Raw genomic sequence first — 25,909 nt, 5'->3', positions numbered from 1 at the left:
ATTTTTCAACTCTCTGATCGGCAAAAACTTTAAAGTTTGTCAATATATTCTGTTGGTGAGGCTGTGGGCCAGCAGGCACCCTCATACACTGCTGGTGGGAATATACATTGGCGCAAACCTTGTGGAGAAAAATTGTACAGCATCCAGCAAAAAATATCTGTATTTATTTTGACCCAGCAATCCCACTTCTAGGAATCAACCTTGAAAACACCAAAAGTACGTCAGCACAAGGATATTTATTGCAGTATTGTTTATGACTTTGAAATATTGGAAATAACTTAAGTGCCCATAAATAGGAGAGTGTTTGTTGAATAAACTATGTATGGTCCATTCACACAATGGAGTATTAGGCAACTGTAAAAATGAATGAGGAACATCTCTATGAACGGGTAAGGAGTGATTTCCAGGGTACATAGTTAAGTGAGAAAAGCAAATTGCGAAAGAGTGTCTCTAGTATCCTACACATAATGTAGAAAGAAAAGAGAGTAAGAAAATATACATCTGTATGTACATATGTATCTGTTCATTTGTTAACACACACACACACACGCATGCACACAGGATAAACAAGAAATTAAGGAAACAAAATTTGAAAATGTTTTAATACATTTTTCATAGTTTTAGGTTCTATTTCAACAGATTAACATCAAGGCAGCATAAGATAGTGACAGTGTACAGGCTCAGGGGCCATACTGCATGGGTTCAAATCCAGACTCCCACACTTCTAGCTGTGTGACCCTGGGGAGTCCCTTAACCTCTCTGTGCCTGTTTCCACCTCTGTAAAATGGCAATAGTAGTAATACCCAAGTCATAGGATCACTGTGAGGATTAATATATGTAGCATGCTTATAATAGTGCCTGGCACATAGTAAGTAAGCATTTTTTTTTTAGTAGGATGGCTTCTAAAAGGATATTATTTGGCTAAAAAAGGAAAGGGTAATCCCAGAAGGCTTGATGACTTAGGAACATTCAAATTACTTTGGGGTCCTTTGGAGGTGAGATGAGAGTGGTATCCCTAATTAAGCAACAATTGAGCTCTTTGAGAGCACAGACTATGCCTTACTCATCTTTGTTACCACTGACTATCATTGCAATACTCATTAAATGGTGGATTTCAAAGGAAGTGTAGCCTTTTGATCATGAACTTCACATTCATCTAGTTGTATCAGAAAAAGTCTAAATAGTTTGCTGATAATTTAGAAAGTTCGAGGGGGGTGGTGGGGAGACAAGGTATAAAACAGAGTTTGAAAGAAATACTACTGTTTACATTTAAATGGGTGGAGGAGAAAGATACATATATACACATTCATATTTTTATATACATACAATATCTCGGGAACAAACACAAGAAACTGATACTACCATTTGCCTTCAAGGAGAACGTTAAGTTGGAGACAAGGATGGACAGGAAAGTTTCACTGTATATCCTTTTGAACTCTTGAATTTGGAACCACTGTGAATGTATTAACTGTGTATTGGTCGGTGTATCCCTGAGGATAGTGTCTAAGTTTGTATGTGGCCCTTAGTCTGGACTAGGTTGGTAAATTAGAGAGAGGCAAATTTAGTTACCTAGGCTTATGAATGGTACATTAACCTGAGAAAAACCAATAGTCTCCTGAGTTTTCTGTGAGACTCAAATACTATTTGTGAAAGGCAATAATTACATTAAATATACTTAACACTCCAATTAAAAGGCAGAGATTATCAGAATGGGTAAAAAAGGCAAAAACCAACTATATGCTGTTTTACAAGAGCTACACCTTAAATACTAAGGCACAGTTAGACTTAAAAATAAAGTGGTAGAAAAAGATGTACCATACAAAGAGGAAGCATAAGAAGGCTAGAATGACCGTTAATATCAGTTAAAATAGACATAAAGACAGAGTATTCCCAAACAAAAAGAGGGACATTTCATATGATGATACAGGGATCTATAAACTAAACAGAAAGACATAACTGTTGCAATGCATATGTACGTAATTACAAAGCCTAAAGGTACAGAAAGCAAAAACTGAAAGATTTTAAAAGATAAACATACAGTTCCACAAACATTTTTTTTCAAGTGCATGTGCTACATTCACTAAAATAGACCAGATGCTTGAACTCTTCCAAGAGTCAGTGCTGTAGGGGGAAAAAAGAGGCGGGGGAAAATGTTCTAGACATAAGAGACATAACAAACCAATGCAGTTGGAATCTAGGCAGGATCTGGTTCAAAAAAGAAAGACTATAAAGGGCACTCGGGTTAACTGCAGAAAGTTAATATGGACCATATATTAAAATGACATTAAAGAATTACTGCTCATTTTCTAAGGTATGATGGCACTCGTGTGGTTGGGTAGGCAAATGTCTTTACCTTAGGAGATGAGTGAAGTATTGGGGAATGAAGTGTCTGCAATTTACATTTTTATGGCCCAGGGGAGGGGAAAATATATATACACATACACAGAGATGAAGCAAAAATAGCAAAATGTTATCAGTTGTTGAATCTAGTTGGAGAGTATATGTGTAATCACTTTACTGTTCTTTCAACTATTCTGTATGTTTGAAATTTCTTAATTAAAAGCTGATGGAGGGCTTCCCTGGTGGCGCAGTGGTTGAGAGTCCGCCTGCCGATGCAGGGGACACAGGTTCGTGCCCCGGTCCGGGAAGATCCCACATGCCGCGGAGTGGCTGGAACCGTGAGCCATGGCCGCTGAGCCTGCGCGTCCGGAGCCTGTGCTCCGCAACGGGAGAGACCACAACAGTGAGAGGCCCGCGTGCCGAAAAAAAAAAAAAAAAAAAAGCTGGTGGAAATTTTTGAAAATTAAGTATCAGGAAATATTTGGGCAAAGCTGGTCTTTTTTGGTTTTGTTTTGTTTTTTGGCCGCGCAGCTTGAGGGCTCTTAGTTCTCCGACCAGCGATTGAACCCGGGCCCCCTGCAATGGAGGTATGGAGTCTTAACCACTGGACCACCAGGGAAGTCCCAATAAAACTCTTTATAATGAAAATTCAAATATATGCAAAAGTAAAGAGAATAGAACCTCTTATAACCACCATCCAGCATTAACAGTTTCCAACACATGACCTGTCTGGTTTCATTCATTCCTCACCCACTCTGCTGTTCCCCCTGGTTACTTTGGAGACAAATCCAAACGTCATATTATTTCATTCATACATATTTCAAGGCCTCTCCTTAAAAGATAGACTCTGTCTAAAAATCATAAGATGATACCATATCACTTCTAAGTCAATGAATGATGCCTTAATATAATCAATCAAGAATCAAGTCGGTTTTCAGGTTTCCTTGAATGTCTCATAAGGGTTTGATATTTTTCAACAGTTGATTTGTTTAATCAGGTTCCAAATAAGGTCTACATATTACATTTGGTCCATGTGTCACTTAAGTTTTTGGGGGTTTTTTGATCCATAGGTTTCTTCTCTGCCCTCCTTTTTTTCCCCTTGCAATTTGTTTATTATAGAAATCAGGTCATTTACCCTACAGACCTTCTCATCTTCTGGTTTTTGGGGACTGTACTCCCAGCATGTTCCTCTGTCTCCTGTACAAGTACCAGTCTTCAGATCTGGAGGCCTGAGTATGTAATGCTCAGGTACTTCCATCATGAGGCACATGGTTTCTGTTTGTCTCTCTTTTTGTGATGTTAGTGGCCATTGATGATCATTGCCTTAGTCCATTATTTTAGGCAAACTTTTTCTGGAAAGGGCTGAACAGCAAATACATTAGGCTTTGCAGGACATATCTCTGTCATAACTGCTTAACTCCAACACTGCAGCCTGAAAATCGCCATTGACCATATGTAAGAAGTAAGAGTGACTGTGTTTCAGTAAAACTTTATTTACAAAAACAGGCATGAGTCTGCATCGGCCTCTGGGCTGTAGTTTGTGGATCCCTACTTTGTCCTATTACATACAATAGTTTTAGAAAACAAATATTAGTATTAATACAAACAACAGGATTGCTGAAAACAGTTTAAAATTTCTTTGCCTGTGTTTTTGTCCTTAGGATATATTCTACTAAGACTATTCAGACAAATTACTATGTTAAAGTCCCACGAAGTAATTCCTTTATGTGGGGTAATGCCACCAACTGGAGAGATAAGATCATTTGTTTCATTTTGTTTTTAGATTTTTGGGAATTTTCTTCCTTCATTTTATTTTATAATTTTGATATGGTTCCAAAGTCAGATACACAAAACAAAGTGTATTTGGAGAAGTCTAGCTTCTGTTCCGACCCCTCCATACTGTTCCCTGTTCCTGACTGGAACACAAAGGAATCCTGCTGATAGGTAACTAGTTTTCAAAATGTCGTGGTGCAGTCCTTCCATTTAAAAATATATAAACAAATACACACACACACACACACACACACACACACACACACACCCCTTTCTGAAAGAAATGGTGTCACACAATACATACCACTTTATCCCCCTTTCTTTTTTCATGTAACAATATATCCTGGAGATCACTCCACAGTTATATAAAGAAATATTCTGCCTTCCTTTTTACAATTCACAGTCCTCCATTGTGTGGATGTGTCAGAGTTTATTGTACCCATTCTCTATTGATAGATATTTGGCTTGTTTCCAGTTGAGTGAAGACAATCTTTTAAACCACAGGTACAACAAAATCAAATGGACAAACAGCTATGCCAACCACCAAAGCTTTAAAATGATATTTATAATTTTTCCAATGCTTTCCAATTTACAGAAGAAGGAAAAGACACGAAATGACCCCAGATTTCAACCGACAGTCATGTGATAAGAAAAATAAATCACAGGACAGATCTAAACTAGGAAAAGCACAGTCACTGGTAAGTATTTCTTACAAAAGATTCCCCAACATGATGTTAATGATAATTGCTGGATCTCTAATCCTATTTGCAGGATTGAATTTGGTGTTTTTGTTTGTTTTAATTTTTAAAATTATTTATTTATTTATTTAATTTATTTATTTGGCTGTGTCAGGTGTAGGTTGCAGCATGCAGGGTCTTTGTTGCAGCCTGCAGGATCTTTCGTTGCAGCATGTGGGCTCAGAAGTTGCTGCGCGCAGGCTTAGTTGCCCTGGGGCATGTGGGATCTTAGCTCCCCAACCAGGGATCGAACCCGCGTCCCAGGCATTGGAAGGCGGATTCTTAACCACTGGACCACCAGGGAAGTCCCCGAATTTTTTTTTTTTAATCAGAATCATCAAGTGGTGGTTTAAATCCTAGTCTCTGACACTGACTGACTAGCTGTGTGACCTTGAAGATGCCCTTTATTTTATCTCTCTGAGCCTCTGTTTTCCCACCTGTTTAAAAAAAAAGAGAGAGAAAAAAGCTTGGATGAACTGATGTGTATGAATCTGCTTTGAAAACTGTACAGTGTAAAGGGAGCATTATTATCATTGGTTCTTTCTTCTTCTGTGAGTCCTTTGGGGTGGGGGGAGGAGAGCCTATAGAAATTTCTCTATAGAAATTACTTATCTGTAGAGTGAAGGTTCCACTAATCTAAGAAAAAGGCATGATTTCCATAGCTTTCCTGCCACCAATGGAACATGATTATAAAAGTGCATTTCAAATAACTTCAGAAAAAATGAATTAAGAATTTTCTTTTCTTTCCCTAATTAAAAAATAGCTAACTGACTACCTAATAAAAGTCAGTGATTATGACTAGGGAGCATTATTATTTCATAGCAGACTTTCCCAAATTGTGGTTCTGTACCCCCAATAGATCCCTTTCAGCACATATGAGAATCTTTGGAGCAAAGTTGAAGGGAATAAGGGTGGAATAAACAGTTTCTATTAGTAGTAAACATTTAGAAAAAGGCTGCGGATACACACTCAAGGAAAATTAATATAAAATGGGTGTCATTTGGGAGAGGAATAAGTGTGTACTCGTGAATAAATCACTTTTATAGTTCTCCTTTAAAGCTCAATTACTTTCTGTTTAAATGCATTTTCAAGTGTTATGTTCCAAAAAGAGAGATGAGCTTTTTAAGATAGGGTAGTCTGTATTCTGAGGAGCCAGTGTTGTTGGACTGGGTGAGGCTTATCACAGACATATGTACAGATGCCCAAGGGAATGGGGAAGCTTAAAACAGAGCAGTAAAATTGTCAGTGAAAACCATTAATTGAGAAAAATAACTTTATGAGGCTTATCGCCCAAGCCATTCAGGCATGCTTCTGCCTAGTTCCCTGGCCCCTCCTAGGCCAGCAGTAGAAGACATATCTGGGGGAGAACAGGGAATTTGAAGGAAGATAAAAGTTGGTGATGTATGCTTACAAATTATCAGCACAATCGAAGCTTTCTCTGGCTTAATAAAAACAAAACAAAAATCAAAGGCTAAACAGAAACCTTCCCTCTGGGTTTTTGATGTTTACCATCTGGCACACACTAGCAGGCCTTGCTTAAGTGAAAATAGTCATTATAAATTAACAACTTCAAAAACTGTGCTAATTAAAGCTGAAAGGGAAGCCAGGGCAAATTAAACAATGATGGAGAACCATTAAGCTATTAATAAGTGAAGTGTACAATTGTATCGATCTACTTGTATTGTTTCTGTAAATATGCTAATTAGAATCACTATTTCTGGGGACTTCCCTGCTGGTCCAGTAGTTAAGGCTCCGCACTTCCTCTGCAGGGGGTGCGGGTTCGATCTGTGGTCGGGGAACTAAGATCTCACATGCCTCATGGCGAGGCCAAAAAAAAAAAGAAAAAAAAGGTTAAAAAAAAAAAAAGAGAGAATCCCTGTTTCTGCTTAGTTCTGAGGAGCACAAGGCATAATTAAACCCTCCAAAAGTGAGCTAGGATTTTTGACTCTGTAATGGTGTCCGCGATAAGCCTGCTGTTTGGACCACAGGCTGCAGGTGGCTAAGGCCCCCTCCCCCCGAGGTGCCAGTTTGCCCCACTGCCCACCATATCCCTCAGAGGAAAAGAGCAACCTCCTAGATGAGGCAAGGTGATTGTGAAAATGAAGAAGTAGTGGCAGTGGGGCCTGAGAGGAGAGGAAATGGGTATTGAGGAAATTCAATTAGGGGACATAAGAAAAGTAGGGAGTAAATAAAACTCCAACAAGTGCAGCTGTAGAGAGAGTGTGGTAGACACAGCCTGGGTGTCATTGCAGTGGAGAAAATCCCGTATTCATTAGATAGAAAATCCTTGCATCATTTAGACAGGTTTATCTAGGAAGATTCAGGAGGAACTCGAGAAACAGGTGACTAGGCAAACTTAGGGGAACACGTTATAAAGCCAGGATGAGAAGGACAGATCACCAAAGCCCAGGAAGGACCTGAGGCCTGAACACTGGAGTATTCCTTGCCCCTCTAAGTGGCAAAGGGGTATGTGATACTTGGAGAAGTTAAATCTTTGTGAAATGGAAGGGTTGGGGACTTCCCTGGTGGCGCAGTGGTTAAAAATCCACCTGCCTAATGCAGGGGACACGGGTTCCAGCCCTGGTCCAGGAAGATCCCACATGCCGTGGAGCAACTAAGCCCTTGCCCCACAACTACTGAGCCTGCGCTCTAGAGCCTACGAGCCACAACTACTGAAGCCTGTGCGCCTAGAGCCCGTGCTCCGCAACAAGAGAAGCCCCCCACTAGCCACAACTGGAGAAAGCCCGTGTGCAGCAACGAAGACCCAACGCAGCCAAAAATAAATAAATAAATGTATTTTTTTTAAAAAAGTGAAAGAGTTGGAAGGAAAAAAAAAGCGCGGATGTAAAGTACAAAGAATATTCCTTAGGCCATCTCTCCAGGGCGTGGCTGTCAGGCCACTGAGACATTTTCACTTTTTGCCTGTCATTACTTAGAGCCTTCAAATGTGAGAGTTCTTCCCCATATCAGAAACATTCTCCAGGAAACAGTTTCAAATCCACGTATATTGCTGTGAGTTGGTGATGTTTTCTATTATCATTAGGTTTGCGTTCTCAAAGCCTGCCCCTCACAAGGGTACCTGATTTCCCTTTTTTTTTAAAAAAAAATAAATTTATTTATTTATTTTTGGCTGTGTTGGGTCTTCGTTTCTGTGCGAGGGCTTTCTCCAGTTGCGGAGAGCAGAGGCCACTCTTCATCACCGTGCGCAGGCCTCTCACTGTCACGGCCTCTCCCGTTGTGGAGCACAGGCTCCAGACACGCAGGCTTAGTAGTTGTGGCTCACGGGCTTATTTGCTCCGCAGCATGTGGGATCCTCCCAGACCAGGGCTCGAACCCATGTCCCCTGCATTGGCAGGCAGATTCTTAACCACTGCGCCACCAGGGAAGACCCTGATTTCCCTTTTAATTCTAGCACTGCCTCATCATAGCTGCTTCATTGAACCACCTTTTAGAGTGAATCACTGATAGAAGATGGGAATAAAGCCTAGATCCGATCACTAATGCTTTGTAATTTTGAAGGTGGTTTATTAAAATTATATAAATATCAGGAAATGCCCATTACCATTAGTTATTATAACAAAATTCCATACAGAACAAAGCAATGAAAAAATATAAACACCACAGGACAGCCGGGTACCATCTTAAACTTCAGAGATTTTCCGATCTTGTGTAAAGACGTGAAAAAAATTTTTTTGTTAAATCTTAACAGCTGACCCCACGATTCCTCTTTGGGAAGGGGAAGGAGGGAGCTGTCTCCCTGGGGGAAAGCCGCTGAGGGGCTTGTAGGGAGGGATGACACCTCGAGGGCTTGGATGCTGCAGGCACCTGGGCTCCAGAGGAGGAAAGCCTGCGGAGGCTGGAGATTAGAGGAAGACCTTGTTGCTTCTGCTCCTGCAAGGGGAGTGGAGGGGGAGCAGAGAGAGGGGAGGAGAGAGATAAGACCAGGAAAGAGAAGCCAGCCTGATGGAGAGAAGCTGAGACAGGGAAGGGGAGAGGGGCCAGGTTAGTGCTGGATAGTAACCCATCCATTCCCATCAAATTTATTCCCTATTACTGGGATGTAAACCCCGCCTTCCAACTCTCTAGTAAATTCTACTCAATTTACACATGGAAGCAAAGTCTCAAAAGTCTAGAAACCGGGGACTTTCCTGGTCGTCTAGTGGTTAGGACTCCACACTTCCACTGCCAGGGGCACGGGTTCGATATCCCTGGTCGGGGAACTAGGATTCCGCATGCCGTGTGGCACGGCCATAAGAAAAGGGGTGGGGGGCAGCAAGAATGGAAACAGAGGAAGAAGTTAGGAGAGATGCTGGTAGCTCAGACCAGCATGTTAGCGGTGGTATTGGTGAGGAGTGACCATATTCTGCATTGTGGTAGATTGGATGTGGCATGTGAAGAAAAGAGGAATAAAGGATGACTTCACTTTCTAATATTAGAAAGAAAAAAAAGAAGTCTAGAAACCTAGAAAGCCCTTCAGGACAATTCACAAAAACCAAGGGGGTGAGCTTTGGTCTTCCCAGGGCCTGGAATTGGGACCCCAGGGACCTCAGCTGATATCTTGTTTCTCGTCTGTTTTCGTTTTTCTTTTTTCTACCAAGTTAAGTATAAAAACAACTACCTTTTTGTCTCACACTCAACGGAGGTTAGAAGTCCTCACTTTCTAGGTTCTGATCTGGCCAAGAATTTCAAAAAGCTTACTATTCACAGCATTCAGCTAAACACAAGTAACAAAAGCCTCTAATTGCCGGTTTACTGTTAATTGCTTTAGATAAGACTTTATCTTTTCCTGCGCTTTGCTAGCTCCAGCCTCTGCAGTTACCTTCTTGACCTCTTTCCAGGATAACCTGATTCTTAGTGTCTTGATAGTTTTGGGGGTTTTTTTAGGCATACTTTACAAAACATTTAATTCACCCATTTCAAGTGTACAATTCAATAACTTTTAGTGAAATTAGCAAGTTGTGTATCCATCAACATAAATCAGTTTTAAAACATTTCATTTTAAAACCCCAATAAGATCCCTTATGCCTATTTACTCTTTTTCTTTTTAACATCTTTATTGGAGTATAATTGCTTTACATTGTTGTGTTAGTGTCTGCTGTATAACAAAGTGAATCAGCTATATGTATACATATATCCCCTCCCTCTTGCGTCTTCCTCCCACCCTCCCTATCCCACCCTTCTAGGTGGTCACAAAGCACCGAGCTCATCTCCCTGTGCTATGCAGCTGCTTCCCACTAGCTATCTATTTTACGTTTGGTAGTGTATATATGTGCATGCCACTCTCTCACTTTGCCACAGCTTACCCTTCCCCCTCCCTGTGTCCTCAAGTCCATTCTCTATGTCTGCATCTTTACTCCTATCCTGCCCCTAGGTTCATCAGAACCACTTTTTTTTTTTCTAGATTCCATATATATGTGTTAGCCTACAGTATTTGTTTTTCTCTTTCTGACTTACTTCACTCTGTATGACAGACTCTAGGTCCATCCACCTCACTCCAAATAGTTCAGTTTCATTTCTTTTTATGGCTGAGTAATATTCCATTGTATATATGTGCCACATCTTCTTTATCCATTCATCTGTCGATGGACACTTAGGTTGCTTCTGTATCCTGGCTATTGTAAATAGTGCTGCAATGAACATTGTGGTACATGACGCTTTTTGAATTATGGTTTTCTCAGGGTATATGCCCAGTAGTGGGATTGCTGGGTCATATGATAGTTCTATTTTTAGTTTTTTAAGGGACCTCCATATTGTTCTCCATAGTGGCTGTATCAATTTACTTTCCCACCAACAGTGCAAGAGGGTTCCCTTTTCTCCACACCCTCTCCACCATTTATTGTTTGTAGATTTTTTGATGATGGTCATTCTGACCAGTGTGAGGTGATACATCATCGTAGTTTTGATTTGTATTTCTCTAATCACGTAATGATTAGTGACGTTGAGCATCCTTTCATGTGTTTGTTGCCAATCTGTATATCTTCTTTGGAGAAATGTGTATTTAGGTCTTCTACCCATTTTTGGATTGAGTTGTTTGTTTTTTTGATATTGAACTTCATGAGCTGCTTGTATATTTTGGAGATTAATCCTTTGTCAGTTGCTTCGTTTGCAAATATTTTCTCCCATTCTGAAGGTTGTCTTTTCGTCTTGTTTATGGTTTCCTGTGCTGTGCAAAAGCTTTTAAGTTTCATTAGGTCCCATTTGTTTATTTTTGGTTTTTTTTCCATTTCTCTGGGAGGTGGGTCAAAAAGGATCTTGCTATGATTTATGTCATAGAGTGTTCTGCCTATGTTTTCCTCTAAGAGTTTGATAGTGTCTGGCCTTACATTTAGGTCTTTAATCCACTTTGAGTTTATTTTTGTATACGGTATTAGGGAGTGTTCTAGTTTCATTCTTTTACATGTTGCTGTCCAGTTTTCCCAGCACCACTTATTGAACAGGCTGTCTTTTCTCCACTGTATATTCTTGCCTCCTTTATCAAAGATAAGGTGACCATATGTGCGTGGGTTTATCTCTGGGCTTTCTATCCTGTTCCATTGATCTATATTTCTATTTTTGTGCCAGTACCATACTGTCTTGATTACTGTAGTTTTGTAGTATAGTCTGAAGTCATGGAGCCTGATTCCTCCAGCTCAATTTTTCTTTCTCAAGATTGTTTTGGCTCTTCAGGGTCTTTTGTGTTTCCATACAAATTGTGAAATTTTTCTAGTTCTGTGAAAAATGCCATTGGTCATTTGATAGGGATTGCATTGAATCTGTTGATATCTTTGGGTAGTATAGTCATTTTCACAATGTTGATTCTTCCAATCCAAGAACATGATATATCTCTCCATCTGTTTGTGTCGTCTTTAATTTCTTTCATCAGTGTCTTATAGTTTTCTGCATACAGGTCTTTTGTCTCCTTAGGTAGGTTTATTCCTAGGTATTTTATTCTTTTTGTTGCAGTGGTAAATGGGAGTGTTTCATTAATTTCTCTTCCAGATTTTTCATCATTAGTGTATAGGAATGCAAGAGATTTCTGTGCATTAATTTTGTATCCTGCTACTCTACCAAATTCATTGATTAGCTCTAGTAGTTTTCTGGTAGCATCTTTAGGATTCTCTATGTATAGTATCATGTCATCTGCAAACAGTGACAGTTTTACTTCTTCTTTTCCAATTTGGATTCCTTTTATTTCTTTTTCTTCTCTGATTGCTGTGGTTAAAACTTCCAAAACTATGTTGAATAATAGTGGTGAGAGTGGGCAACCTTGTCTTGTTCCTGATCTTGGAGGAAATGGTTTCAGTTTTTCACCATTGAGAACAATGTTGGCTGTGGGTTTGATATATATGGCCTTTATCATGTTGATGTAGGTTCCCTCTATGCCTACTTTCTGGAGAGTTTTTATCATAAATGGGTGTTGAATTTTGTGGAAAGCTTTTTCTGCATCTACTGAGATGATCATATGGTTTTCATCCTTCATTTTGTTAATATGGTGTATCACATTGATTGATTTGCATATAGTGAAGAATCCTTGCATTCCTGGGATAAACCCCACTTGATCATGGCGTATGATCCATAATGCTTTGTTAAGCTTTCTCACTTTTTCATCCCTGTCTGGGTCAAAAGAGGAGGAAAAAGGAATATTCTCTAAAGTGATTCCTGGTTCATGTCATGGAAAGAATAATGGTTTAAGAATCAGGACACTCAGGTTTCTAGCCTCAGCTCTACCGTTAACTAGCAGTCACTCAAGCTATTTGAGTTTTCATTTCCCCATTTATAAGTTTGAATTACATCTTTAAAGTCCATTCCAGGCTAAAGTCTGGATCTGTGGACGCCCATAGTTTCCTACCACATTTACTCTCTGCTCTCTCCTTATACCAAAAAAGAAGCCAGTATATTCATGAATTCTGATTGTAAACCAATAAAAACTGGTTTCTGTCTTCCATCTTTCTCTTTGAACTTTAGAAAACTTAATTAATTACAACAGAAGAATTTACAAAACACAGTTTATGCAGTGGCTTCCTTGCAGGCAATCTTTAATAGATTCCTTTCAAATTCTGACGAAACCCCCAGGTATTCGTTTTATAACGTCTGTTTGGTTTGGATGTGCAGAGGTAAAAATATCTAAAGGAGAGATTTTTATTTATTTAGTTCAGTGAAATTCCTGAGAATTCCATTTGGAAGGAAGAATAAGAAAGAGTATGGGCTTTGCGGTCTGAGAGACCTGGGCTTTTTTACTTAACAGCGCAACTTTGGATAAGTTACATAACCTCTCTGAGCCTCAGTTTCTTCATCTATAAAATGGGAATAATGATACCTCCCTTGCAGGACTGTGGTGAGGACTAAATGCCGCCAGGTATATATTAAGTACTCAATACATGTTCGTGTTCTCCCCCATTAAATACCATCTTCTTTTTCACTTTGCTGAACAAGAGCACAGGCTAGGGACTGAAACAGCCTAGGTTCAATGCCTGATCTCACAGTCTTAGCAGCTCAGTGATTTGGGCCAAATTGTTAGCAATCTCAGAGGCTCTGTTTCCTCGTCTGTAGAATAGAGTTAGTAACAACAGTGCTCAGCTCAGAGTAAGCGTCAGTAACTAGCAGAAGCTGTCAGAGTCACACCAAATCATCATGGAGACAGCAGGGGCCAGTGAGAGTGCTGACGGTGAGCAGCTGCTGAGACGCTGCTGAGCGGTCAGCCACGTGGCCAGGAGGAGGCTCCAACCTGTGGAATAAGCTTTGTTTCTTGCTTTTACCTTTACTTTCCCCACTTTTCTTTGTCTTCTTTCTCACAGTTTCCTCTGTGTAGAAAATAGTTGCAGCCAGAGCTATAGGAAATGTAAGCCATATATTTTCTTTTCCTGCCTGGCCTCCATAACATCTTCTGCCTGCTCATTACTCCTCATCTGTGTGGGGTTGTTTTTTTGTTTTGTTTTTTGCTTTTTAATTTAGCTGCTCCGGGTCTTAGTTGTGGCACGCAGGATCTTTAGTTACGGCATGCAGGCTCTAGTTCCCTGACCAGGGATCGAACCTGGGCCCTTATGCATTGGGAGCGCAGAGTCTTAACCACTGGACCACCCGGGAAGTCCCCAGTGTTGGGTTTTTGATTCCACGCTCCCAGATGGAATAGCGTGTGTTAAACTCAGCGCTGTGAATTCTGTCTTGTGCGGCTGCGCTGCCTACTAACTACAATATGGGCTTTTGTTAATTTCTGATACCTACAAGACCAAAAGGCTTCATTGCTAAGAATCCTGGGGGCAAAATTGACTCTCAGGAAGGGCCACTGCTTAGAGTCTTTGCATTTCTCCTTTGCCTCTGAAGGAGCATAGTTTACTTGTTCTGTCTTGTAGCCTCTTGTTTGATCATGCTACCCATAATAAATTACCCTGGCATTTCCAACAGGAGTGATTCTACCTGCTTCTCTTGCCCTGGGGCCAAATGGCTGCTTCTTTTTACTGAAGAGTTAAGCACAAAGTATTTGACAAAAATGAGCTTCTCTTGAGGATCTACCAGAAAAGAAGAACCGTGTTTATGAGTTATGTGATATTTTTAGTTATATACATATTAGTTATGATGGGTATTGTAATCACTGTTATTACTGGGGTTTAAAATATATATGTGTATATGTGGTGTATATGTATGTGCACGTGTAAAACATTTTGTAATACAGTATTTTACCACAAACTACAGTAGAAGCCAATATTCTACGACATGGATGTTTTGAAATATGAATACATGATCCCTACTAACAAACAACCATTGGAATGCGTTGGAGCACATCCCTACTTTATGCCACCTACTTGGGAGGCTGAATGGCACCATCACATAATCTTGGATTGATTGATTTATTATTTTTTTAATTTTTTGGCCACGCTGTGCAGCCTGTGGGATCTTAGTTCCCCCACCAGGGATCGAACCCGCGCCCCCTGCAGTGGAAGCATGGAGTCTTAACCACTGGCCCACCAGGGAAGTCTCACAAAATCATGGATTTAAGTTTCAAAACCCTGGCTAGAATTTTCTGCCTAGCCTTCCTCCACAGCTGACAGTTTCACCCCGAGTTAAAGACAAACCAAGAACAAAGACAGGCCTGGGGCTTCTTTAAAGCTGTGTTGATTATTTCTCGCTCACACCTTCCTCTGTTTCTCATAGAAGCAGAGTAAGCTAGGAGGAAAAGAGAGCACCCTCTTCGTCGGTGTCACCTGGAGGGGTGATCAGACCATCCGGGCAGCCTTCTGGGCTCGTAGGCAGACAGAGGACAGCAGGGGTCCTCTGCACAGAATCCCCAGATGGTAAAGTCCCGGAAGCAGCTCCATCCTGGGGGTGAAGCATCCACTCAGCTGAAGCCAGGATGAACAGTCACCCCGCTTAGACTCTCCTCCTGGAAGGAAACCCTTCTGGGGCGGGGTCCTCCCCAGACATCTTCATCCCCACCAGTGGCCGTTACTTGTCACTCAGCTCCCAGCCTACGCTTAGGCCATTTACAGGGGTGAGTCGAAGCTGTGTTTATATGACTAAAATGAAAAACTCCTGATTTTATGACTTTCAAACGCAATAATCCATATTTACATACAGTATTACCACATCACCCCTGAACTGGGAGTCATCATAAAGTGCTGAGGGTAGATTTTTTTTTTTAAGTCCTTATTGAATTTGTTACAATATTGCTTCTGCTTTCTGTTTTGGTTTTTTGGCCCCGAGGCATGTGGGATCTTAATTCACCGACCAAGGATCGAACTTGCGCCCCCTGCAATGGAAGTGCAGAGTCTTAACCACTGGACCGCCAGAGAAGTCCTTTTTTAGCTTTTTTTTACCACATCACAGGCTTGGGAAGATTAAATGAAGTAATATAATGCCCAGCAGCCAGATATTTGCAATTATTATTGTTGTTGGTGGTGGTGTTTCTAGAAGAGTGATTGGCACCCTACAGGGCTATCACTGTTGTGATTCTATTTATCTGTTTTCCATATCCACCTACAGTACTCCTTTTTTGCCATACGCGGGCCTCTCACTGTTATGGCCTCTCCCGTTGCGGAGCACAGGCTCCGGACGCGCAGGCTCGGCAGCCATGGCTCACGGGCCCAGCCGCTCCGCGGCATGTGGGATCTTCCCGGACCGGGGCACTAACTCGTGTCCCCTGCATCGGCAGGCGGACTCTCAACCACTGCGCCACCAGGGAAGCCCCACCTACAGTACTCCTTTACCTGATCTATTCTCTTAAGGGATCCATGGGTTTATCGAATGGTGTTGTTTGTATCAGTGATCATTTGCAAATGTCTGCAAATAACATAAATGGAGAACAAAAAAAAATTCAACTGGGGAGCGACAGACACAGGTCTATAGTATACACACTGGTATGCAGATTTTCCCTGTAACAGCCCTTCTTGGGCCTTAGCCTCCTGAGGAGCCCCCCTCTTTCTGGGGTCACTCAGCCTCAGTAGCCTGTTGCCTTTCTCACTCCCTTCTCTGTGCCCAATAAAATGACATCCAGCCGGAAGATAGGAATTTTCTCTCCCTGCTTCATATTTCCCCTGCAAGGTGGTTTCAGCCATTGCCCTGAAATGAAAGAGAAGGAGAAGTCATTCATATGTGTATTCATTTATCCAACAAGTATCTTACAGCCACTGGAGGGAGCTCGAGGGATGTGTGACCCTAACAAGACCCAGTCGTGCCCTCGTGCCCTCGAGGGACTTAACAGGCTGAGGGACAGGCTCCAGCCGCGTAGGGATGACTCCTGGGTATCTGGATTGGGCGATTGTGTAAAGGTTCATGCCATCTCCTACTGAGACTGGACATGCTTGGTGTGAAGTACCTGTGGGACGACAAGTAGGCGTATTGAGAAGGGAGCTGAATGTATGAGTCAAGAGCTTGGCGGGGAGAGCGGGGCGAGAAATATAAATCCAGCAGTTGAAGATTTAGGCACTGATTGCCCAGGAAGTGGGCTAAGAAAAGAACCCCAGAGAGTTCTGATGTGTGAAGCATGGCTTTCCATGCATCTTCTCCCATGTCCTTCCATTTAAAAACGTGACAGCAACATGGAGAGCAACTATTGTGTAAATATCTCTAGAAAAAGAACAGTAAGTTCCTGATGAAAAAAATACATTTAGGGGCTTCCCTGGTGGTGCAGTGGTTGAGAATCCGCCTGCCGTTGCAGGGGACACGGGTTCGTGCCGCGGTCCGGGGAGATCCCACATGCCGCGGAGCGGCTGGGCCCATGAGCCATGGCCGCTGAGCCTGCGCGTCTGGAGCCTGTGCTCCGCAACGGGAGAGGCCACAACAGTGAGAGGCCTGCGTACCGCCAAAAAATAAAAAAATAATAAATAAATATACATTTAAATTACCCGATTCTGTCTTTGTAGGAGCAGGTTGAGGAAAGGAATACTCTATGTGAAGATGCTCCGGTACTGGAATTACTGGTAGATTGCATGGCTGTCGACACCCTTAAACCATCAGAAAACGGGTGACGGCAGACAGACCTGCATATATGTAAAGATAATTTATATCAGGGACTTCCCTGGTGGTCCAGTGGTTAAGACTCCACACTTCCACTGCAGGGGGCGCAGGTTCAATCCCTGGTCAGGGAACTAAGATCCTGCATGCTGTGTGGCACAGCCAAAAAAAAAAAAAAAAATTATATCAGCATCGTTTCTAAGAGCAAAAGATTGTGAACAGCTCAAATAGCTATAAATTTGGCTCATCTGTAAATGGACTATAATACAACCCTTGAAAGATTGAGGAAGTTTTTTTTTTTAAGTTCCCTTATGCTTCTTTCTTTTTTAAATTTTATTTATTTATTTGGTTGCGTCGGGTCTTAGTTGTGGCAGGTGGGTTCCTTAGTTGCAGCTTGCGGGCTCCTTAGTTGCAGCACGTGGGCTCCGTAGTTGTGACAGGCAGGCTCCTTGGTTGTGGCTCCAGGGCTCCTTAGTTGCAGCTCTCCAGCTCCTTAGTTGCAGCACACAGGCTCTGTAGTCGTGGCATACAAACTCTTAGCTGCGGCATGCATGTGGGATCTAGTTCCCTGACCAGGGATCGAACCCAGGCCCCCTGCGTTGGGAGAGCGAAGTCTTATCCACTGTGCCACCAGGGGAATCCCCAAGGAAGTTCTTTAAGTACTGTTCATACATGCAGGCACACACACACACACACACACACACTTACGCATACTCTCATATATATAGTGAACAAAAAGTGATGGTATATTACCAATTGTATGAAAAAGGAGAGGGGGAGAATATATTTGCATTTTATGTGTATATTTGCTTGCAATGTATAAAATATCTCTGGAAGGATACACAGGAAAAAAAGATCATCTTGGTTGCCCTTGAGGAAGAGAACTGGAGGACTCGGAGGTGAGTGGGGGAGATTTTTTTTCACTGTCCCTTTTTGTATCTTTCCAATACTCAACTATGTAGAAAAGTAACCTGTTCAAAAATAAACAATTATTTTAAAAAAGAGAGAAAAGGAAAAAAAAGTCAGTGGAGCTGTAGGCAAAAGCTCTTAAGAGAAGAATCCCATGTAGGATAGAAGTGTAGTAAAATACATCTTGCCTGGTCTCCAAGTGCTCAGAAGTGAAAGTTCTTGAAACCGCTTGAAACGGGTTCAACTATCCTGCTAAGATAGTCCTTGTTAAGTCTCTGCACTGAAGAAATGGACTTTTCTGGGGGAAGGACCGAGACGGAGTTTCACAGCAAGGCAGCAGCCAAAGATGAATAGGAAGTAAAAGGTTTGATGAGCCCCAATGTGAAGGAAAACCCTAGTCTTTCCCTCCTGTTGTACGAAAAAACCTCAGCCCCGTCTATCTCCTAAGTGCTTCTTTTACTTCTCACACAAAACACACATGTCTGGCACTTCTGGTCACCAAGTGTGTGGGCGTTTTCCCCACACCAAGCAGTTCTCTGCAACACCAGCTGGGGGGCCTGCAATTTAACTCAGTTCTGGTACCATCTACCTGGAGACGGCGTCAGAGCCCACAGGTTAAGGGCTCAGTCCCACAAGACTGCTCTCCGCTCTCCTCCCCCACACTGCAGTCACCAGTGTCACCTGTGCTTCTGACCAAGCAGCTATAGATCAGAGGTTCCAACAACCCACTCCTTGGGTTTGATTAATTCGCTAGAGCGGCTCACAGAACTCAGGGAAACACGTTTGCCAGTTTATTAAAGGATGTGATAAAGGACACAGATGAACTGCCAGATGAAGAGACACATAGGGCGAGGTCTGGGAGGGTCCCAAGCACAGGAGCCTCTGTCCCCGTGAAGTTGGGGTGCGTCATCCTCCCGGTGTGGATGTGTTACCCAAAAAACCGGATTTGCCTTTTGGTGGGTGTCGAGCCAAGAAACATGGCCAAACCAAAGAATGGGAGAAGGAAGGAATTATTATCTGCAGCAAGGAAGGAGGGGGACTTCCCTGGTGGTCCAGTGGTTAGGACTCCATGATTTCACTGCCGAGGGCCCAGGTTCAATCCCTGGTCAAGGAACTAAGATCTCACAGCGCAGCCAAAAGAAAGGAGAACACCAGGGATCTTTCCCAAGCTGTGCCTCCCTGAATAGCAAAATTGGGGAAGTTTGAAACTAAGGATACACTCATATTCATGAAGGGTCTTAAGCAGTGGAAAATGCAGTGTAGAATTGGGGCAAAGGTTGACAGAGTGCAGGCTTCAACTGATTGAAGTCACGAGGGTCAGAAAAGGTCAACGTCATCATTCCATCCTCCACCTGGGTGGCGGCCTTACTTTCCGCCCCCAGAGATATGTATGTACTCAATGATATGTATCAGAGTGTTATGTATCTCTTTTTTTAAAAACATCTTTATTGGAGTATCATTGCTTTACAATGGTTAGTTTCTGCTTTATAACAAATTGAATCAGCTATACATATACATATGTCCCCATATCTCCTCCCTCTTGCGTCTCCCTCCTACCCTCCCTATCCCACCCCTCTAGGTGGTCACACAGCACCGAGCTGATCTCCCTGTGCTATGCAGCTGCTTCCCACTAGCTATCTGTTTTACATTTGATAGTGTATACATGTCCATGCCACTCTCTCACTTCGTCCCAGCTTACCCTTCCCCCTCTCCATGTCCTCAAGTCCATTCTCTACATCTACATATATCTCTTGAGAATCTAGGACTCTTTTATCACAGAATCATTGTTTCTTGACTGCTTTTTCCTTTGTTCCCTTAAGATCATTAATTACTGAGACCTGTTCAAGGGCAAGCATTGTGGCCAGGCTTAGATCACAAAATGGCTTAGGTCAAAATGGGTTCTCTTGTGTCAAGAAAGCCATGCCTGGTTCCCTTTTCTCCGGGGACCCCCTACCCTTTCTGCTTATAATACCCAATGTTAGTGTAAAAGAAATTTCCAAGTTATTTTAACCAGATCATCAGATCGCTGGACCAGGACCCAAGACTGTCAGATTTGTACCCTTTTATATAACTTCCCCATATTTTGCCCTTAGATCTTGTATTTTCTCTTGTAATGATGGACATTAAAGTCTTAAAATGAAAAGGGTCTGCAAACTTGTTTTCAGGGACAGCAAGGAAGCCTGTATAGTCAGGCCACTCAAGATGGCTGTTCTCTTGCTCTCTGTAAGTCCTCTGCCCTACCAGGGCCTGCGTCACCTATATCTGACGCATGTGACTGACCTTCCTATGTACTTGCCTCCGCCCCAGCTAGTGATTGTTCTTATCAAAGGGGTGGTGAGGGGCGTGCCTCTCTGCTGGTTTCCCTGGTAACCAATGAGCCCACCTGACGTCATTTTCCCTATAACTGGTAACCTCCCCACCCCCGCCCCCGCCCTGGGAGCGGAGACTGCCGCCATATCCTGTCTGCCGCTTGCTGCAAATGGGGGGAACTTGCTTCAGACATGTAAGCTCCCCCATCCATTAAACCACTGATGTCTCTGTTGTTGACCTCGGGCTCTTTCTTCAGTCTTGAACCTGGGGAAGTGCAGGGCCCATAGGCCTGCGGGGTGCAGCCCAACAGGTGGACATAACGAGACCATCTTCGGGAACCCATCTAGGAGGGATGAGAAACCCACAATCTGAGTAGGTGGTGACGGTTACTAGGAGGAGAGAAGGGGGTGGGGGAGTCCCTGGGACGTGCCAGGGTGGAAGAGGAAAGCTTGAGGGGAGCCTGCCTGGGCCTGTGAATCTCCCTGGGGGACTTAGGAGAAAGGGTTCCTCAAGTACAGTGATAAATTATGCTTTGCACTGTAATAGGATTAAATTTGAAACTGTTACAGATGAGGTGTTACTAGCCCATTCTTGTATCACAGAGAGCTAGGCTTTTTCTCCATTCAACAGGTATTATTTTATTTTCATTGTTCCTAAAATGATACAAAGGAAGGCTTCTGTTTGTTCTCTTACCTTATGCTGATCTTAGAACAACACAAAAATACTGACTACGCTGATCTTGAAACAACACTGAAAACTTCAAACATGGGAAGATGATTTACTCCCATTCCTTCCCCCTTTCCTCTTGGATTCGAACAACTGGCTATGTTTAACCCCAGCTTTGCCTACTGTTTCCCAGAAAAGTCACCAGCGAACATGGATGGATCTACTAAAGGCAGGACTGTAGATTCAATAGGGTGTGGGATTCCAGCTTTGTTCTCAGGGAACTGACAGTCTCATCAGGAGATAAAAAAATTATTGGGTTGGCCAAAAAGTTCGTTCAGGTTATCTATGTTCCAGAAGAACCCGAGCGAGCTTTCTGGCCAACCCAATACATTCAGAAACGGGTACTAACGCCCGAGAGCATACGTTCAGTGCTAAATTAGGGGTCTGGATGATAATGGCTTCAGGAATGCAGCTGAGGCAGAAATCCCTGAGGGTCAATACACTGAAGCTTCTAGGAGAAGGGGAGCCTCCAAGGACAGATTTAGAGGAGGAGTAAAGAGAGCACCTGAGGCAGGCGGAGGGTGTGGGCGAGACCAGCCCGTGTGGCACACCTCTGCGGAGGAGGAGGCACCTGGTTCGCTGGAGACAGCAGTCACGGCGGAAGCAATTTCTGATTCAATGACAGTCTAAAGTAGGATTTTCCCCGGATTAATAGAAACGCTGTGCGTTGCAAACGTAGCCGACAGGGCATTAGAGGGATGTAATGGATGAGCTGACTGCTGGGACTTGGCTGCTGAACGTGCAGTCAGGGAGGGGGACAGTGTTTGAGGAAGTTCAGCATCTGTGTATCTGCCAGCCCTCCTATGTCGCTCTGCACACAGCCGGGGCCAAGATGCGGGTGAGCATACATCCCTCCCGTTCCCTGCAAGCTCAGCTCGTATTATTTCTCTCTCTTGTTCTCTCCATTCTTTCCTCTCTCCGCTCACGGCCAGATGTCGAGGAGAAATCCTTTCTCGCTGTGAGTTTTGGTGGGAGTGTCAACCTGTGACATTTGCCTTTTGTGTGCATGCCCAGGTTAGTCGGGAGGATAAACAATGGGAACTCTACCGATACCCACCTGGTCTAAGAATCCCAAGTCTCCAGACCCAGCTCTCATGCCTTTTAGCTCCATGAACTTGCGCTGGCCCTTAAACTACCTGTCCTTCGGTTTCCTTCATTTGTAAAACGGAGATGTTAATACCTCCCTACCTACGTCGCAGAATTTTCTTGAGATTCAAATGAAATATAGTTGTAAGAGCACTTTGGAGACTAAGGAACTTCTTATTAGTAACTCAAGGTGAAGATGGTGGGGACGGGGTGGGGGGGGAAGGTGGTGAAGTTGGGAAACTCAGTACATCCCATCCAGCCCGGTGATTTTATAAAATCGTTTTTTATCATTTAAATCATTTTAACTATATAGCTTTTTTGGATGTTTTAACGACTCTCACTCTCGTGATATCTTTTTCCTCCCTAGATATCCCTAAGTGCAGAACCCAGCACCCCCCTACACGTTCCAGCTCATCTCGCTTGGCTTCCACATCGACCAGTGGGGCTCCCAGCCACTGAAGCAGCAACAAAAACTCTCATCAGCATCTCCAGAGACACTCTGGGCTCCAATCATTACCCCAGGCCTTCCAGCCAAAGTTGATTTAAAAATGTGAAAGGATTTTTCTAGAAATGACAGGCTGCTCTACATGGAGAGTTGCATGTTACTTGGCTCCTTTATTAGAAACAGTTTAGGTACCTTATTGTGAAAGTGAGTCCTACACTATTTCGGTAAAAGGTATTCATGGCACAGATGTTGACGTCTTTACAAACTGAGATAGAAATGTGATGATAGATACCATGGGGTTGATAAAGGGACATACGATAGCACCATTGGTGAGACTGGGTGTGTGAGGCTGGGTCCCAGAAGGATACGGCCAGCACACTCCCAAGGCTACTTGAGCAGTTTAATGATGGGAGTGTTTTTTTCTAGGGCTGCCGTGACAAACTACGGCTATCTGAGTCCACTCAGGCTGCTGTAACAAAAATACCATTGACGAGTGGCTTATAAACAACAGACGTTTATTTTCTTACAGTTCTGGAGGCTGGGAAGTCCAAGATCAAGGTGTGGGCAGGGTTGGTTTCTTCTGAAGCCTCTCTCCTTGGCTTGCAGATGGCCATCTTCTCCCTGTGTCCTCACACGGTCGTCCCTCTGTGTGTGTCTGTGTCCTAATATCCTCTCCTTATAAGGACACAAGTCCGATTGAATTAGGGCCCACCCATATGACTTTGTTTTACCTTAATTACCTCTTTGAAGATACAGTCACATTCTGAGGTCTCGGGGGTTAGGACTTCAACATAGGAATTGGTGTGGGGAGGTTACAGTTGAGCCCTTAACCCACACTGTGGGTGGGGTTAAGAGAATCAAGACGAGATGGTGAAGCCCCTGGAAACTAGCAACAGCAGAAGCCTTTATCATCCTTTGGCCTGAAGAAGCAAAAGAGAAAGGGCATGCTATTCCTAGAACCCAGTGAGAGCTGTAGCCACGGGAGAGGGACTGCCCAGCCTATGGTATGTGGTGGAGGAACGCAGCCATGATGGAGACCAGGGCCTAGCAGGGAGGGAGGGAGAAGACCCACCCCTCTCTCTCGCCACTCTTCACACTCCAACAGCACTTCCCTTTGGTCAAACCCACCTGGAAGTCAGAGAACAGAGAAGCCTGGGAGATGCAGCTCATAGGTGTCAGCCTTTGAGCCAGGGAACAGGCTGACAGGTGTGGCCAGGAGTGGGCGGGGAGGGGTAGAATTTGAGTGGGATGATGAAGAATCACCAGCACGGTGGTGGAAACATAGACATTTCCAAAGGAGGAATTATGATGCATATTCAGGCAACGTAAATGGGCTTTAAAGAGTTACTGGAAAACAGAAAATGCTACTTAACTGCAAAAATATAAGTCATACATTCTAAACTAAACCACCTGCTCATGTAACCATTTCCAGGTCCCCGAAGTGACCATTCTAGGATACTTATTTGCGTAAGTAAAGCAGAATGGTAGAAAAACAAATATGTTTGTCAATCTTGTCATGTTGAACACTTACGTTCTTACTTTATATACTGTAATGTAGGTATTTTCGAATGGTTCAAAATGGTGACCTGGCAGCATGGCCCAGGATACAGTGGTTTGGATGCCCAGGTGATCGGTGGAGGACAAAACGTGACCAACTTGTAATTGATCGGTTGGCATCACCCAGGATGAAGCCAACATGTGGCTCTGAGGCAGAGAAGAAAGAAGACACACCCAGAAGGAGACATTGTGTTCTTCCCATGGGCAAAGCAGATGGCTGTCAGTTAGGGTTTCCTCTTCCTGGGGCCTGAGCCCTCATGGTCAGCCCCCAGGAGCCAGGGGCAGCTGTGTAAGCTGGGGTGGGGGGGACCTGCAGCTCCAGGATTCTGCCCTGCTTTGTCCCAGTGAACTCCTGTGAATATGTCAGGAACCAGTCATGTTGGAGGCCTATGTCTGAATGGGCCAGTCTGGAGTAAGTCCCCAGCCCTTTCTGGAATAAACCAGGATATCCTGGGGCAAGGACATAATCAAGAGAAAGAAGGGCTCGTCCGGTACAAGCGGCCCCATCTTGTCTAAAGCTGTATTGGGTTATCTATTCCTGTGAAACAAACCGACCCCAAACTTAGTTGCTTACAGCTGTCTGTTATTCTCCTTTTGAATCTGCAGTTTGGGAGGGGCCTGGGGGAGAGCTTGTCTCTGATCCACACGGCATCTTCCCCCCAGCAGAGGGCTGGAAGGTCCATTTCCAAGATAGTGCAGGAACATGGCTGGAAAGTTGGTCCTGGCCGTCCACTGGGCACTCAACAGGGCTGAGGGTTGGGGGCCTCTGTTCCTCTCCACGTGGGCTGGGATTCTCATCGCATGGGGGGGTGGGTTCTAAGGACAAAAGTCCCAAGAGAGCCAGATGGAAACTGAATCACAGTTTTATCCTAGCCTTGCGTTGGACTGCACCCCACAGGCCTGCAAGGCCTGTACTTGCCAACTTCAAGACTGAAGAAAGAGTCCAAAGTCAACAACAGAGACATCAGTGGTTTAATGGATGGGGGAGCTTACACATCTGGACCAAGGTCCTGGAGCAACACCTCACCGTGTGTGGTGGATGGCAGGCAGGATGCGGCGGCAGTCTTCTTTCGGGGTGGACATGGGGGTGGGGAAGTGGAGATTACCAGTTATAGGAGAATTGATGTCAGGTGGGCTCATCGGTTTCCAGGGAAACTAGCAGAGGGGCACGCCCCTCACCAACTCTTTAATAAGAACAATTATCAGCTGGGGCAGAGGTAAGTACGTAGGAAGGTCAGTCATGTGTCTAAGGCAGGGGTCCCCACCCCCCGGGCTACAGACCAGTACCAGTCCACCGCCTGTTAGGAACCGGGCCGCACAGCAGGAGGTGAGTGGCTAGCTAGCAAAGCTTTATCTGCTGCTTCCCATTGCTCCCCATCACTCGCGTTACTGCCTGCACCGTCCCGCCCCCTCCAATCCGTGGAAAAACTGTCTTCCGTGAAACTGGTCCCTGGTGCCAGAAAAGTTGGGGGCCGCCGGTGTGAGATATAGGGGAAGCAGGCACTGGTCAGGCAGGGGATGTACAGAGAGCAAGAGAACAGCCATATTGAGTGGCCGGACCTTGGAAGTCTCCAAGTCACTCCATCATCCCCTGGTGATC

The 25,909-nt window shown here is 43.7% G+C and overlaps 1 protein-coding gene across 6 annotated transcripts in view; it reads left to right on the top strand.

The window, feature by feature from the left end:
* The window catches only part of FBXO16 (F-box protein 16), a 57,063-nt gene extending 32,814 nt beyond the window's left edge, over positions 1-24,249 (top strand). Inside the window, exons 7-10 of one of the 6 annotated variants that reach the window (XM_067745266.1) lie at positions 4,709-4,811; positions 18,114-18,175; positions 22,154-22,179; positions 22,675-24,249. In XM_067745266.1, coding sequence (XP_067601367.1) covers positions 4,709-4,811; positions 18,114-18,175; positions 22,154-22,179; positions 22,675-22,766 — 283 coding nt within the window. In that variant the 3' untranslated portion in view covers positions 22,767-24,249. Of the gene's footprint in view, positions 1-4,708; positions 4,812-14,978; positions 15,824-18,113; positions 18,176-22,153; positions 22,236-22,674 lie in introns of those variants that run through there. The other 5 variants (XR_010945175.1, XM_067745270.1, XM_067745269.1 and 2 more) reach the window with 5 other exon arrangements.
* The last annotated feature ends 1,660 nt before the right edge of the window (positions 24,250-25,909 follow it).

This window comes from Pseudorca crassidens, chromosome 7, assembly GCF_039906515.1.
Source record: "Pseudorca crassidens isolate mPseCra1 chromosome 7, mPseCra1.hap1, whole genome shotgun sequence".
In the NCBI taxonomy this organism is placed as follows: domain Eukaryota; kingdom Metazoa; phylum Chordata; class Mammalia; order Artiodactyla; family Delphinidae; genus Pseudorca; species Pseudorca crassidens.
The sequence above is the reverse complement of the archived record's forward strand: the minus strand, read 5'-3'. Positions and strand labels throughout refer to the sequence as shown.